This window comes from Pelophylax lessonae, assembly GCF_965119305.1.
Source record: "Pelophylax lessonae genome assembly, chromosome: 1".
Taxonomy (NCBI): Eukaryota; Metazoa; Chordata; class Amphibia; order Anura; family Ranidae; genus Pelophylax; species Pelophylax lessonae.
The window spans coordinates 111,455,313-111,468,922 of NC_138768.1; the positions used below are offsets into that span (position 1 = coordinate 111,455,313).

At 47.4% G+C, this 13,610-nt stretch overlaps 1 protein-coding gene across 4 annotated transcripts in view; it reads left to right on the forward strand.

The window, feature by feature from the left end:
• KIF2A (kinesin family member 2A) overlaps window positions 1-13,610 on the forward strand; it is a 181,947-nt gene that overhangs the window by 126,617 nt on the left and 41,720 nt on the right. For all 4 annotated transcript variants that reach the window (XM_082243440.1, XM_082243439.1, XM_082243442.1 and 1 more), the window contains exons 13-14: window positions 2,022-2,164; window positions 2,525-2,729. In XM_082243440.1, coding sequence (XP_082099566.1) covers window positions 2,022-2,164; window positions 2,525-2,729 — 348 coding nt within the window. The remainder of the gene's footprint in view (window positions 1-2,021; window positions 2,165-2,524; window positions 2,730-13,610) is intronic.

Genomic DNA, 13,610 nt, shown 5'->3' on the forward strand with positions numbered 1-13,610 from the left:
AGCCTTGGTAAATTTTTTTTTCTATGGTTTTCCCACCCCTCATGTTCAACACTGCTTTGGGATGTCCCAGTGGTTAAGAAGACTCAGGAACTGTGTCCGTCAATAAACGAAAGATAAAATTTGATTTTTTACTTAAAATCCATTTCTCTGATGTTCATTGACAAACACAGCACCCACCCCTCTGTGAAGTTGGCTTTCTTCTGACACTGCTTGTAACAAAACTGATTTTCCTATAGATTGTGGGTGTATACACCCTGGGACTGCCCATAGGGCGCAGTCAATCCTGCCTAGTGTCCTACTCCTGTAGGGGGCAGTACAACCCAATGTTTAGGAATAATCAGGAGCTCTTCTTAAAGCGGAAGAACGTTTGGCATGTATTTTTTTGGTGAGGCGGTGGGAACGGGTTGTTAGTTTTTCGGGCACCAGCTCCCACTTCCACTTAGATCGCTTAGGCTATCTGAGCGAAGTTATGCTCTCCCCCTCCCCGCAGCCTTCTGGAACCTGTGGCGGAACCATTCCTAAAGCGCAGCCGGCTGTGAAGCCAAAAGCTGCAAAGCCAGCTGCCCACAGTTAGGATGCTGCCAATGGAAACCTGAAGGCTAGAGAAGAACTTGCCTGGGTGAGGATAACGCTGGATCTCCCTTCACAGGTAAGTGTTCTTTTATCAAAAGTCAGCAGCTGCAGGGTTTGTACATATACATATGTATACAGTACCTGTCACCCCCAAGGTCTTGGTGAAAGAACAAGGTTAGGTGAAAGGGAAATGTATGGCTGGTGCTACCAAGGAAACATTGCCACAAAGTGTATCTTAAAGGATATCCACCCCCCCCCCCTTCCAAAAAAAAAAAAAAAAAAAACAATATATATATTGCAGCTTATAGTCTTTAGAAATGGTGGCTGCATTCATTTAGTTCTTGAACCCCCCCCCCCCAAGCCTAGAACATTTTCAGAAAATACCCTCTTTCTAGAAATGCAGCGTTCTTGCCATTTCCTGTAGGTTGCACTGAAGAATATCTTTCTTCTAGCTATCTTCTGTAAACTTCTGTAAACTACCAATTGTCCTGCCCTACATGTAATGGGGATAGAGATATGGTCATGTTTGTAGTCAATAATAGGGGAGAGAGCAGCTTAGGGTGACAGCCATGGTTTCCTCTATAGACATTGTGATTCAGTGACACAGCCACCCAGTGACAGGAACTGTATTATTTGCAGGATTACCAGGTGAACATAAAGCGAAAGAAGCTTGAAAAATGAATGCAGCTACCACTTTAAGAACTAGTAAGCTGCAAAATATTACGTCTTTGGTTTTGTGTTTAGATACATATTAAGATACTTCAGCTTGTTTTCCTTTTAACTTCTTGCACCTACATTGGCTGGGGATTTTGTCTCTGGGTGAGACTGCAGGCTATCTCCAATTCTAGAGAAAAATAACATAATTGCGACTTATTAAAGGTTTTGGGTGTGCATGATTTGAATGGTATATATTAAGACATATGCTGGACTTGTGTTCATTGAAGCTGTACTAGTATGTATGGAAACAGGGTGTCTGAGAACCCCAGGTTACCAGCAAGCATATTGTTTTTCAAAATGGGTATATTGGTATATATAGATGGCAAATAAAGGCCAAGGGCATGTAGGCTTTATCTGCTTTATGTGTTTTAATAAGGGGACAAATGGAGGGTGTTCTGAATTAAATTAGCCAAATTTAGACTGGTATTAAAAAATAGAATAAATGTGTATTGCCCTTAGAATAAAGAGGTCAATTAAAAAAATGTACACACACATTTCAATTGTATTTTGATGAAACTGCAGTTCTTGAAATTAGGAATGTGTTTTAATGTTTGATTTATCATTATTATGAAGCCCCTCTTGATCTAGTCTTTCAGTGACTTCATAGTTTAAACATAAAAAGCATTTTTACTCCTATATACTGCACACAAGTACAACGTGAACATTCATAAAAAGGGCTTGTTAAAAATAAATTTACCTATGAAGGAGCATGATATCTCAACTATTTTCAGGTCTTTGATCTGTTGAATCGAAAAACCAAGTTGCGAGTTTTAGAGGATGGCAAGCAGCAAGTGCAGGTCGTTGGGCTGCAGGAACGGGAAGTGAAATGTGTGGAAGATGTCCTGAAACTAATCGAGATCGGCAACAGCTGCAGGTACATTCCGTCTGATATTAGATGTTAAGTGCTGAGACTAGCAAAGCATCTTTGATAATGTAATGCCTAGTCTAAAATATAGCATTTGCCCTCAGTGACCATGGTTCCTAGGACAAATACAGGGGCAAGTCTTCTACCAAGGGCATAGACTTATAAAAACTTGACATAGGGTCTAACCCTTCCCCACTCTATTCAGAACAAAAAAAGACAAATGTTTTTTCTTTACGTACACTTTTTATTACACAACTCTGTACAAATTGGTTGGTGCCATGGTAGGCTAACTTCTAACATTGGTCTGTGCTGCCATATTGTCCAGTATTGAACACTTTTTTTTTTTTTTCTCCCCTTTTTGGCCTTTAGAACATCTGGCCAAACCTCAGCCAATGCACACTCCTCTCGAAGTCACGCCGTGTTCCAGATAATCTTACGAAAGAAAGGAAAGCTCCATGGTAAATTCTCTCTAATTGATTTGGCTGGAAATGAAAGGGGAGCAGACACATCAAGTGCAGACCGACAAACACGACTTGAAGGGGCTGAGATAAACAAAAGTTTATTAGCTCTGAAGGTGAGTTTTTTAAGCTTGGTTTGAATGAAGATGGGTCAGCAAATGCAACAGAGCTTTCACATGTGTGCCAGCCCACCTGAAACATTTAAGTTTTGTGGAAGATGTCTTTGGGTTTCCCTGTATCCACTTAGGCCTCATTCACACCTGAGCAGACCGATTTGCAGGCTTTTTCTATTTGAGAGTTTTAGAAGCGTATTGCGAGCGTTTTAGAAGCGTATTACAAGCATTTTACATGTGTATTTAAACTTTTGGTGTTTTTAGTTTGGCCAATAGAAAGTACTAGGAGGGGAAGAGATTATCGGTGAAGAGCTGTTTTGCCTGAAAACATGTAACAAGCAAAACGCTCATGTTGAGCGTTTTTAAAATGTTCTATTAGTCTGTGGGCCTAATCTGCCTAAAAGAAGCTCATGTACTTTCCCCCAGTCGTCTTCCAGCTCCTACCACCAATTAGGAAACACATTGCCAATTTTATTTTTAGGTGGTCCCTCAGTCCCTGGCCAGTTATTGTGTTTCCTCAATCTGGAGGAGACCTGTTGCCTGAGAACCATGGTGAATTACCTCATCTCTCATGGCGGCACCTGGGTGGCGAGGGGTCTGTCAGGGTGTAAGGGCAGGGCCTTACCGAGTCATACTGTTTTGGCGGAGGTGGTCGGCTCACAGCCGCGGAAACCTCTTCTTAGCGAAGGCAGTAGGTCATCTGCACCCCCTTTATCTGAGCCCAGGCCAGGACGAGAGGCGATGGGGCATCCGCTTCGTGGCTCCGGCAGGGGAGCATGTACCTCACGGCCGGAGGCCCCTGACCCAAATTTTTTTGGGTCTGTAAAGGGAAAAATATCTACTTTTAAAGAGTTCAAGAAGCTGATTGTAGATGTGAGCACTCGAGCTGCTCCTATTAGCCCTCCCTCCCCTATAGCTTCACCAAGGTCAGTAGCTTCAGGGTCACAGGGCACTGCGGCCAGCCTTGTAAACAGTAAAGCTGGCACCACCAGCTCGGATTTAGACCAGGAGGAAAATAGTGGGAAAAAAAAAGGGTGCCCTAAATTCAAATTGTCTCTGGATGCAGTAGACGACTTCCTATGTGCCATTTATGAGACTTTGTAAATTTAGGAGGATAAAAATCTCCCTTCCAAGCATGACTTAATGTATCGGGGTCTGCAAAGGAAAAAGTCCAAAGTATTCCCAGTTCACAAAGTCATATCTGATGTGGTGCGAAAGGAGGGGGTGGACCTGGAGGAAAAAAAAAGTTCTTTGCAGGCAGTCAAAAGAGGAGGTTTCCATTTGATGATGACCCTCAAGCAGTGAGGAACAAAAATCCAAAATTGGATGCTTCCCTGTCAAGTTTCCAAAAGGTTAATGCTGCCCTTTGAGGACATAGGCCATTTAAAGGACTGCATGGATAAGCGAGGGGACATTATCCTAAAGAGGGCATGGGAGACTAGTGTGGCCAGCTTGAAACCCATCTTAGCCGCAACATGCAGAGCAAGGACTCTTTATTTCAGGCTACCCCGGCTGCAGGATCATATTAGGAATGGCATTCCCAGGGAAAAAGTTCTTAAGCTCCTACCGGTCTTCAAAAGAGTAGGCTACATAGTGGATGTGTCCACAGAATCCGTGAAACTAACTGCAAGAGCCAGGGGGTTTGGCTGTGGCAGCAAGGAGAGCCAAATGGCTAAAAACCTGGTTCGGGGATTCGGCATCAAAATTGAGGTTATGCAATCTGCCTTTTTTCTATAGACCTGCTATTTGGATCAGGATTGGAGGAAGAGATCCTTTCTGAGCAAAAAGCAAAAGCTGGTTCAGAGGAAATTCTTTTTTCGTAGACAGAGGGATCGTCCACAAAAGATAGAAGAGATCATCCCAAAAAACATTGGGAAACTGAAGAGCAATGTCCTCTTTGGCTCTGCTGGCCAAACCTCAAAGCCACAGTTGACTACAAGATGACTGGCTACCTTTCTACCCCAATGGCAAAGTATAACTGAAAATAAGTGGCCGCCATCCTCATGGGTTACGCTTTGGGATTTGACACGGTTACATAGTTTGTGAGGTTGAAAAAAGACATCAGTCCATCCAGTTCAACCTATGATATGTGTGTGTTTGCTGTTAACCGTACATTGAATACCCCTGTATGTTGTGGTCTTTAAGGTGCCCATCTAATAGTTTTTTGAAACTATCCTCTGGTCTTCACAATGTTTTCGCCCAGGTGTTGGCATTGTTGTGCCAGCGGGGGATTGCGGTACTGGAGTACCTGGATGATCATTTTCTGCAAGCAGAGTCTCTGACTGCTAAAGGACAACCGGGAGATTACTGTGCGGAATCTGCTGGAGTTTGGTTGGAAATACATTTCTAGTTATTGGCTCTGGTTCCGTCCACCTAGTTGGACTATCTGGGTCTGCTCTGGACTTGGCCTCAGCCAGGGTGTTCTTCCCAGGGGACAAGCTCCAAAATCTGCAGGATGAATTTGGCTCCTGTTGTCCAGCAGTTGGTCATCTTTCAGGACTGGCATGCGGGTGCTGGGTTGGATGGTGTCTACCTTCAAAGCTGTTCCGTTTGCACAGTTCCTCACAAGACCTCGGCAAGGAGCGATTCTTGCCATGTGGGGCAAGAATTCAGTCTCTAGATGATCTGATCCTGTTGGGTCGGGGTACGAGAGGGTCTCTGATTCGGTGGCTTCGCTCTCAGGTGCTTCGACGGGTAAAATCTTTTTTCCCCTTTACTGGACAGTGGTCACCACGGATGCCAGCCTGTCTTGAGTGGGGTGGCGTTTTTTTTGGCACAGATTGTGCTCAGGGGGTCTGGACTCTTCAAGAATCCAGACTATCGATTGTTATTGTCCGAATCAGTAATTCCCACGCTGCTGCAGGTTAGTAAATCTACTTTTAGGAAGACTCGAACCTTGGCTTTCCTCTGAGGCGTTAAGCAGCGTCTGGCCTCGGGTACCATCAAGGGCCAGGTTCGGCCTTGGCGGTTTTCTTTCAACGTCCTTTGGCTACGCATTCTTTGGTTTGCACCTTTGTTCAGGGGGTTTGCCACTTGGCTCCCCCAGTTCGGTCTCCATTGCCCTCGTGGGATCTCAACTTGGTGCTGTGGGTTCTTCAGTAACCGCCGTTGGTAAATATTCATGAGATTCCTCTGTTTACATTGTCCTAGAAGGTAGCCTTCTTGGTCGCTTTTTTTCTTCTGCAAGAAGGGTGTCGGAGCTGGCAGCTTTATCTTGTTGTTCACCTTACTTGGTGGTTCACAAAGATAAAGTGGTGCTTCTTCCTTGCCAGTCGTTCCTTCCTAAGGTTTTCTCTGGTTTCCATTTAAATTAAGACATTGTGTTGCCTTCCTTGTGTCCTAAGCCTAAGCACCCTAAAGAGAATGCCTTACATTGGATGTGGTTCAGGCAATAAGGGTGTACTTTGCGTCTACTGAGTCATTCCGAAAATCGGATTCCTTGTTTGTCTTTGCGGATGGACCCCGTAAGGGGCTGGCTGCGTCTGCTTTGACCATTTCCAGATGGATCAGGCAGACTGTGTTGCAGGCCTATTCCATTAAAGGGTCTGGTTCCTCCTTTTCCTGTCAAGGCGCATGCTACAAGGGCGCTTAGTGCCTCTTGGGCCTTCCGTCATCAGGCGTCAGTGGTGCAGGTTGCAAGGCTGCCACCTGGTCGTCCATGCATGCTTTCACAAATTTTTATATGGGGGGATGTGTTGGCATCTGCAGGTGCTGGCTTTGCCTGCAAGGCTTTGCGGGCCGCTGTTGGAGAGGATTAGCGAGCGAGGGTGTAGTCTTTTGTCAGGTGAGCTCCAGTTGTTTCCTGGTTGGCTACGTTTAGCCTTTGGGAAGTATGTTTATTGCGGTGTTCTTCCCACCCCTCATGTTGACACTGCTTTTGGAGGTCCCAAGGGTCAAGAAGATATGGAGCTGTGTCCGTTAATAGATGAAAGGAAAAACTGGATTTTTGTCTATCGTAAAATCCTTTTCTCTGATCATTGACGGACACAGCACCCAGCCCTCTATTGAGTTTGGTTATATGTTCTTCTAAAACTGCTTGTTACAAAACTGAAGACCTAGAGCAGGAAGTGGGAGTATACCCCCCTGGGACTGCCCTATAGGCGTTGTCAAACTTTTTCACGCCTAGTGTCCTACTCTTGTAGGGGCAGCAAAAACCCAAGGGTCAAGAAGATATGGAGCTGTGTCCCTCAATGAACATTAGAGAAAATGATTTTACAGTAAGACAAAAATTCCGTTTTTCTAGGGTAACATCTCCGTTCGGTAGACCAGAAAAGGTCCAGAATCTGATCAGAAGAGTGAGTTCCTTACAGAATGATTCACCAATATCGTTTTGAGAACTGATGTCAGTTCTAGGCTTGATAACCTCTGCAGTTCCGGCGACCAGTGAACAAAATTCCACCTGAGACCTCTGCAGTACTTTTTTCTCCAAGTAAGGGGTCAGGAGGATCTGGACAGAACAGTCCATCTACCAACAGCAGTGAAGAGGACACTGTGGTGGTGGAGAAACCACTCAAATTTAAATCAAGGCCTAGCCTGGATCTTCCCAGTCGCTCGAAAACTGAAGGGCAACATGTTCTTATCCTATTGGACAACTCTACTACTGTGACATATGTAAACACGCAAGGGGGCAAAAGAAGCCCACCCTTGATCAAAATTTCGAACCAGCTATGCCGTTGGGCAGAAGAAAACGTACTTTCTCTGTCGCTCATTGACAGACGCAGTCCTTTTGATTAATAACACATTGGGTTATACTGCCCTCTACAGGAGTAGGACACTAGACGGAAGGAAAACGTTCTGGCCACACCTTAGGGGCAGTCCCAGAGGGTATATCCTCTCTCTCTCTGCTACAGGAAGTCAATTTTTTTTCTGTCTAGTTAGGAGTAAGGACCTAAGTTCCTTGCTGGGATCTTGGTCCTGGCAAGATTTTTTAGAAAACTTTTTTATTAGGCAGCTTTTTTTCTCCAGTGTTCCTGTGAGATCTTCAAGCAAGTACGCTGAAACTGGGCGATGGGCTGGATGTTGAGATCCAGTGGTCACCCCAGTCAGCCTGCGAGCGCGTGCAGGCTCTAGCTCCGCGCTGGGTCGGCCGCGACATAGTCCCACTGGACGGGGACTGACCCTGCGAGTTAAACGTCTCGCCTGGACGCCAACGACCAGTTGGAAACTGAGTCACGGCGTCCGTATTGGTCGACAGCCCCTCCCACCTCGGTGGAGAGGGGTTCTGTCAGGAGTTGGCTCCCGCCTGGTTCCGGTATGGTGAGTAGAATGTTCCCCCTTTCCCCCCTGTCGGGTTTGTTGGTGGACGCGGGCCCCTCCTTAGGATGGTCGGATGCTCAGGTTTCTGAGTCCCCTCTCTATCCTGTAACAGGTCACAGATCCCCCAATGGAGTGTGATTGTGTGAAAAAAAAAAACAGGAGGCTTGGTTTGGGAGCTGACTATCTAAAGTCACTGTATAAGTGGGCACTGTTAAGGGACCATGACTGAAGTCAGTGGCATTACTGTGATTATGGCCATGTATAAGGGTGATAGCATCCTACCTGATAAGGTTGCAATACAGGCTGATGCCTGTGCCTGGACTACCGCCATCCGCCCGCAGACCGCTATCCTCCCACAGGCCGCCATCCTCCCGCAGGCCGCACAGGCCGATAGCGCTTCCGCAGGCCGCTGCCATCTTCCACAGGCCGCCACCATTTCCCCGCAGGTCGCGCGGGGCCGCCATCTTGGCGTAGCCTCGTGTCTCCAGCATGGGGGCGGCCATTTTGGAAGTGACCAGTTACCTCGTGGAGAAGCATGGGAGGCGCCGGAAGGCGTGTAAAGGGGCGGAGCCGCCTCCTTTACCCGGGAAAGGTGCCAAAAGACTTCCTGTCTGTAAGAAGACAGCACTGAGGCAGGTTGATAGAAACTTCTGTGCATCAGGTGGTGAGCCTTGGGGTCTCTCTCTCTGTGGGGTCCGAAGCAGGTAACACTGAGGGGCGCTGTTGCGCTGGGGGATTACAAAAAAAAAAAAAGTTTTTTTTTTTTTTTCTTTGCAATTATTTTTTTGTTCGCTGGCAAGTGTCTTGTATAATCATGGACCCTGCCACACATGTATCCCCACCTGATCCCCTCGAGGTGGCCGCAGGACCCTCCAGTACCCCACTGGTTATTGATGCATTATCAGCAGTTTTGGAGTCTTTGGTATCCCGGGTGGAGGTAGCCTGTCAGGGACGGGGGTCAAGAAAGCGACCCCCGCCTACCCCTATTTCATCTGATACTTCAGATACAGATTCTGAGCTGGTCACTGCAGCTGCAGGTCCCTCTGCTGGGGCTGTTGTCTCAGGTAATGTCTCCTCAGACAGTGAGGAGGACGTATCTGCCTCCGCCATAGCACAAGAAGAAGCGCTGGTGGACGCACTAGTTGTGTCTGTCCGGGAAACCTTAAGACTTGAGGTTACACCGGCAGAGGTACCCGAGATGGAAATTCCTTTTGGTACTAGTAAGCGTGCCAAGATGGCGAAGGTTTTTCCGTTACCCAAATGTTTTGGCAATAAAATTAAAGAGGAATGGGATCATCCGAAACGAGCTCTTGCTGTTTCTAAACACATTGCTAGGCGTTATCCGTTTGAGGAATCCCTCATTAAAAAATGGACGGTACCACCAGTGGTGGACCCACCTATTTCCAGACTAAATAAAGCCTCTGTTATCCCGTTGGAGGACGCGCCATCCTTTAAGGATCCGGTGGATCGAAAAGTGGAAGCGGAATCCCGCACCATTTTTTCCCTGATAGGGTCAACCTTTAGGCCAGTGGTTGCCATTGGTTTAGTTTCACAAACATTGACAGAATGGGCCAAATTGTTACGCCATGACTTAAAGGGGAGAAGTATCCCCCCGGCAGCATCTGATTTGATGGAACAAATTATACAAGGACTACAGTTCATCTGTGACGCCTCCCTGGATGCCACTCCCTTGTTAGGGCATGCATCGATGTCAGCAGTGGTCCTCAGACGTGTGTTGTGGTTAAAGTGCTGGTCGGCGGATCTAGGTTCTAAGAAAGCTTTGACTAATCTCCCTTTTCAGGGGGATCGCCTGTTTGGGGCCACCTTAGATGAGATTATAAAGGATGTCACTGGGGGCAAGAGCACTTTTTTGCCACAGACTGCTAAGGGCAAGGGACCTCGCAACAGGCGAGGACCTTCCTTTTCCGCTCATAAAAGGTTTGTTCGCTCCGCTGGGGCGAGCGAGAAGGGCTCCAAAGCCCCCTCAGGGGGTTTCAGAGGATGCTGGTCGGGTAAACAAAGATCCGGCTCAGCCAAACCTGAAGATAAGACCAACAGCCTGAAGGTGCGCCCCCACCCATTTCTGGGGTGGGGGGACGTCTTCACCGGTTTCCGGATCCAGGGCTTTCCTGAATCCCGTACAAAGGGGTTCAGGAGGTCATACGGTCGGGATACAAGATCGAGTGTCGATCACTTCTACCGGTGCGATTCTTCCCTTCCAACATTCATATGCTACAGGGAGCGGTAGTTTCCATTCCTTGAGAAGAACGTTTTCTTCACTTTTTGCAAAGATCATTCCCAGTTCCCTCCAGGAATCGGATCCGGGTGAGCGAGCAGACCAGGGAGTCTCTGGTCTGGTGGCTTCGGTCTCCAATGCTCAGCCAGAGGAAGTTACTACTTCCGATAGAGTCCAAGTTTCTGATAAATGTGTGGGAACTGAGAGCGATCAGACTTTGTCTGATTTTCTGGAACGAGCAGCTCTAGGGCAGCCCAGTTCGGATCCAGTCAGACAATGCCACGGCTGTGGCTTAGGTCGAACACCAAGGATTTCACCAGCTGTGCCTTCATTGGGGCACCCCATTGGTGGATCTGTTGGCATCTCGGCTCAACAGGAAGGTGCGGAGGTTTGTAGCCCTCACCCGCGATCCTCTAGCGGACGCAGCAGACGCGTGGATCGCCCCGTAGGGGCAGTATCAGCTACTCTGTCTTCCCTCCTCTCAAGTTGCTGCTGAAGCTTCTCCGCAGGATAGAGGTGGAGGGAATTCCAGTTATCCTGGTAATTCCGGACTAGCCTCGTCAAGCCGGGCACGCCGACTTGGGCAGACTGGTCGCGGACGATCCTTGGATCCTTCCTCTCAAGGAGGATCTGCGGTCTCAGGGACCAATCTTCCATCTTGCTTTACAATCGCTGGCTTTAACGGCCTGGCCATTGAGACCCAGGTACTGAAGGACAAGGGATTGTCAGCTTCAGTTATTCCTACTCTAATTAAAGCAAGGAAAGCGACTTCTAGCAAAGTCTATTATCGCACATGGAAGGCTTATATTGCGTACCTACGTACCTATTCGGTGACCCGAATCTTGGCCTTTCTGCAACAGGGGGTTGAGCAGAAGCTGTCCTTGAGCACCATCAAGGGTCAGGTTTCAGCGTTAGCAATCTTCTTTCAGAAACCTTTGGCTACTCATTCCTTGGTGCGGAATTTCATCCAGGGAGTGCGGCACCTGGCTCCGCCAGTGCGCGCGCCCTTACCGCCCTGGGATCTTAATCTGGTGTTGTCGGTTCTTCAGAAACCTCCCTTTGAAGATATCAGGGAGATTCCCTTGCTTGCTTTATCCCAGAAGGTGGCCTTCTTGGTGGCTGTCACTTCTGCACGCAGGGTGTCAGAACTGGCTGCATTATCTTGTCGTTCCCCATATCTGGTGGTTCATAGGGATAAGGTGGTTCTTCGTCCGAATCCATCCTTCCTTCCTAAAGTGGTTTCAGAGTTTCATCTGAATGAAGATATTGAATTACCTTCCCTGTGTCCTAAGCCCAGTCATCCTCTGGAGTTTGCGTTACATTCCTTGGACGTGGTTCGGGCAATCAGGGTATACCTGAAGACTACGGACTCGTTTCGTAAAACGGATTCACTTTTTGTGACCACGGATGGCCCCAAAAAGGGGTTGCCTGCATCTGCCGCGACTATCTCCAAATGGATCAGACAGACGGTGGTACAGGCTTATTCTATTAAGGGTCGGAATCCTCTGTTCCCCGTTAAGGCGCACTCCACTCGGGCGCTTAGTGCTTCCTGGGCCTTCCGCCATCAGGCGTCCGTGGTCCAGGTTTGCAAGGCGGCTACCTGGTCGTCGGTTCATACCTTTACAAAATTTTATAAAGTTGATGTGATGGCATCAGCGGATGCCTCTTTTGGCCGCAAGGTTTTGCAGGCCGCAATTTGAGGAGACCGGTGGTCTACCTCGAGGGTTTTTTTCCGTTGGATTTTCAGTTGAGTCTCATCCTTTAGTTTAATGAGCCTTTAAGACTTCTAGTCGGCACCGGTTGGGCCTTCTAGATTTAAATTTTTCTGTTACCCCACCCCTCATTTGTGGCACTGCTTTGGGACGTCCCAATGTGTTATTAATCAAGAGGACTGCGTCTGTCAATGAGCGACAGAGAAAAATTGATTTTTGTAAAATCTTACCGTAAAATCCTTTTCTCTTAAGCTCATTGACAGACGCAGTACCCGCCCCTCGGTTTTTTGAGTTGGGTTGGGTTAAATTCTCTGACACTGCTTTGTGACATAACTGACTTCCTGTAGCAGAGAGAGAGAGAGGATATACCCTCTGGGACTGCCCCTAAGGTGTGGCCAGAACGTTTTCCTTCCGTCTAGTGTCCTACTCCTGTAGAGGGCAGTATAACTCAATGTGTTATTAATCAAGAGGACTGCGTCTGTCAATGAGCTTAAGAGAAAAGGATTTTACGGTAAGATTTTACAAAAATCCATTTATCCTTGACAGCGGTCCACCTAAAAAGGGATCACAACCAAGTGGCAGACTTCTTCAGTCGCCAGGAAATCTCACAGGAGGAGTGGGAGCTACATCTGGAGGTTTTCTCAGAAATCACAGCTCGCTGTGAAAAACCTGGAGATGGTATTCTTGCGGGACGCAAACAAGTCTTAAGTCAGAGTTTTTTTACTCTTTAAACCCGCGAAACCCAGCCTTGTGGATCGATGATCTGCAAAATTCCTGGGGGGTTCGGGAGGTGTTATGCCTCCCCCCTCCCAGTGCATCTGATTCCACGTGTCGTGAACAAGTTCATGCAGGAGCAGACATTTAATTCTAACCACACCATTCTGGCCAAAGGGGGCATGGTTCTCCCAGCCAACCAGCCCTAGCCTCTTCCTCCCAGGGAGGACTTGATGCGACAGGGACCACTGGCAGCCTAAAGCAGGAAAACATCAGCTGGATAGCCTGGCTACTGAGGTAGACCTTCAAAAGTCAAAAGAGTTCTGAGGGAGTAGTAGCCACGCTTTTAAGCCCTAGGAAATGCCAGAGCCATCTACAGGAAAATGTGGAGAAAAAGTAATAGCTGGTGCATGAAAAATAACTATCTATGGATACAGCGACAATTTTGAAATTTTTATATCAAGGAAACAAGCGTCTAGCGTTCAGTGCTCTTAAGGTACAGATAGCAGCTCTTTGGTGTATCTGGAACGGACTTTACAAGAAGACCCTCTGATATCTAGGTTCTGCAGGGCTGGAGCAAAAAACAGGCTACTTAAGTCTTGGAAGTATCCAATGTGGGATCGGTCAGTGGTGCTCAGGGGTATCCTCAAACACCCATTCGAGCCCTTACTGGATGCCTCTCTGCACCTGCTGATGGTAAAAACAGCCTTCACGGTGGCTATCTCTATGGCCCTTGTCATTCTTCAAACAAACCAGGGATGTATACCAAAGGTGGCTTCAGCGTTCCACAAGTCGCAGAATATTTTTCTGCCTTCCTTTTGCAATTCACCTTTCAATAGTAAGAAGCAAGAGCTGAACCTTCTGGATGTCAGGAGGTAAGGTACCTGGCAGGGATGCACCGAAATGAAATTCTTGGCCGAAGCCGAATAATAATGAAATGCTTGGCCGAAGGCCGAATACCAAACG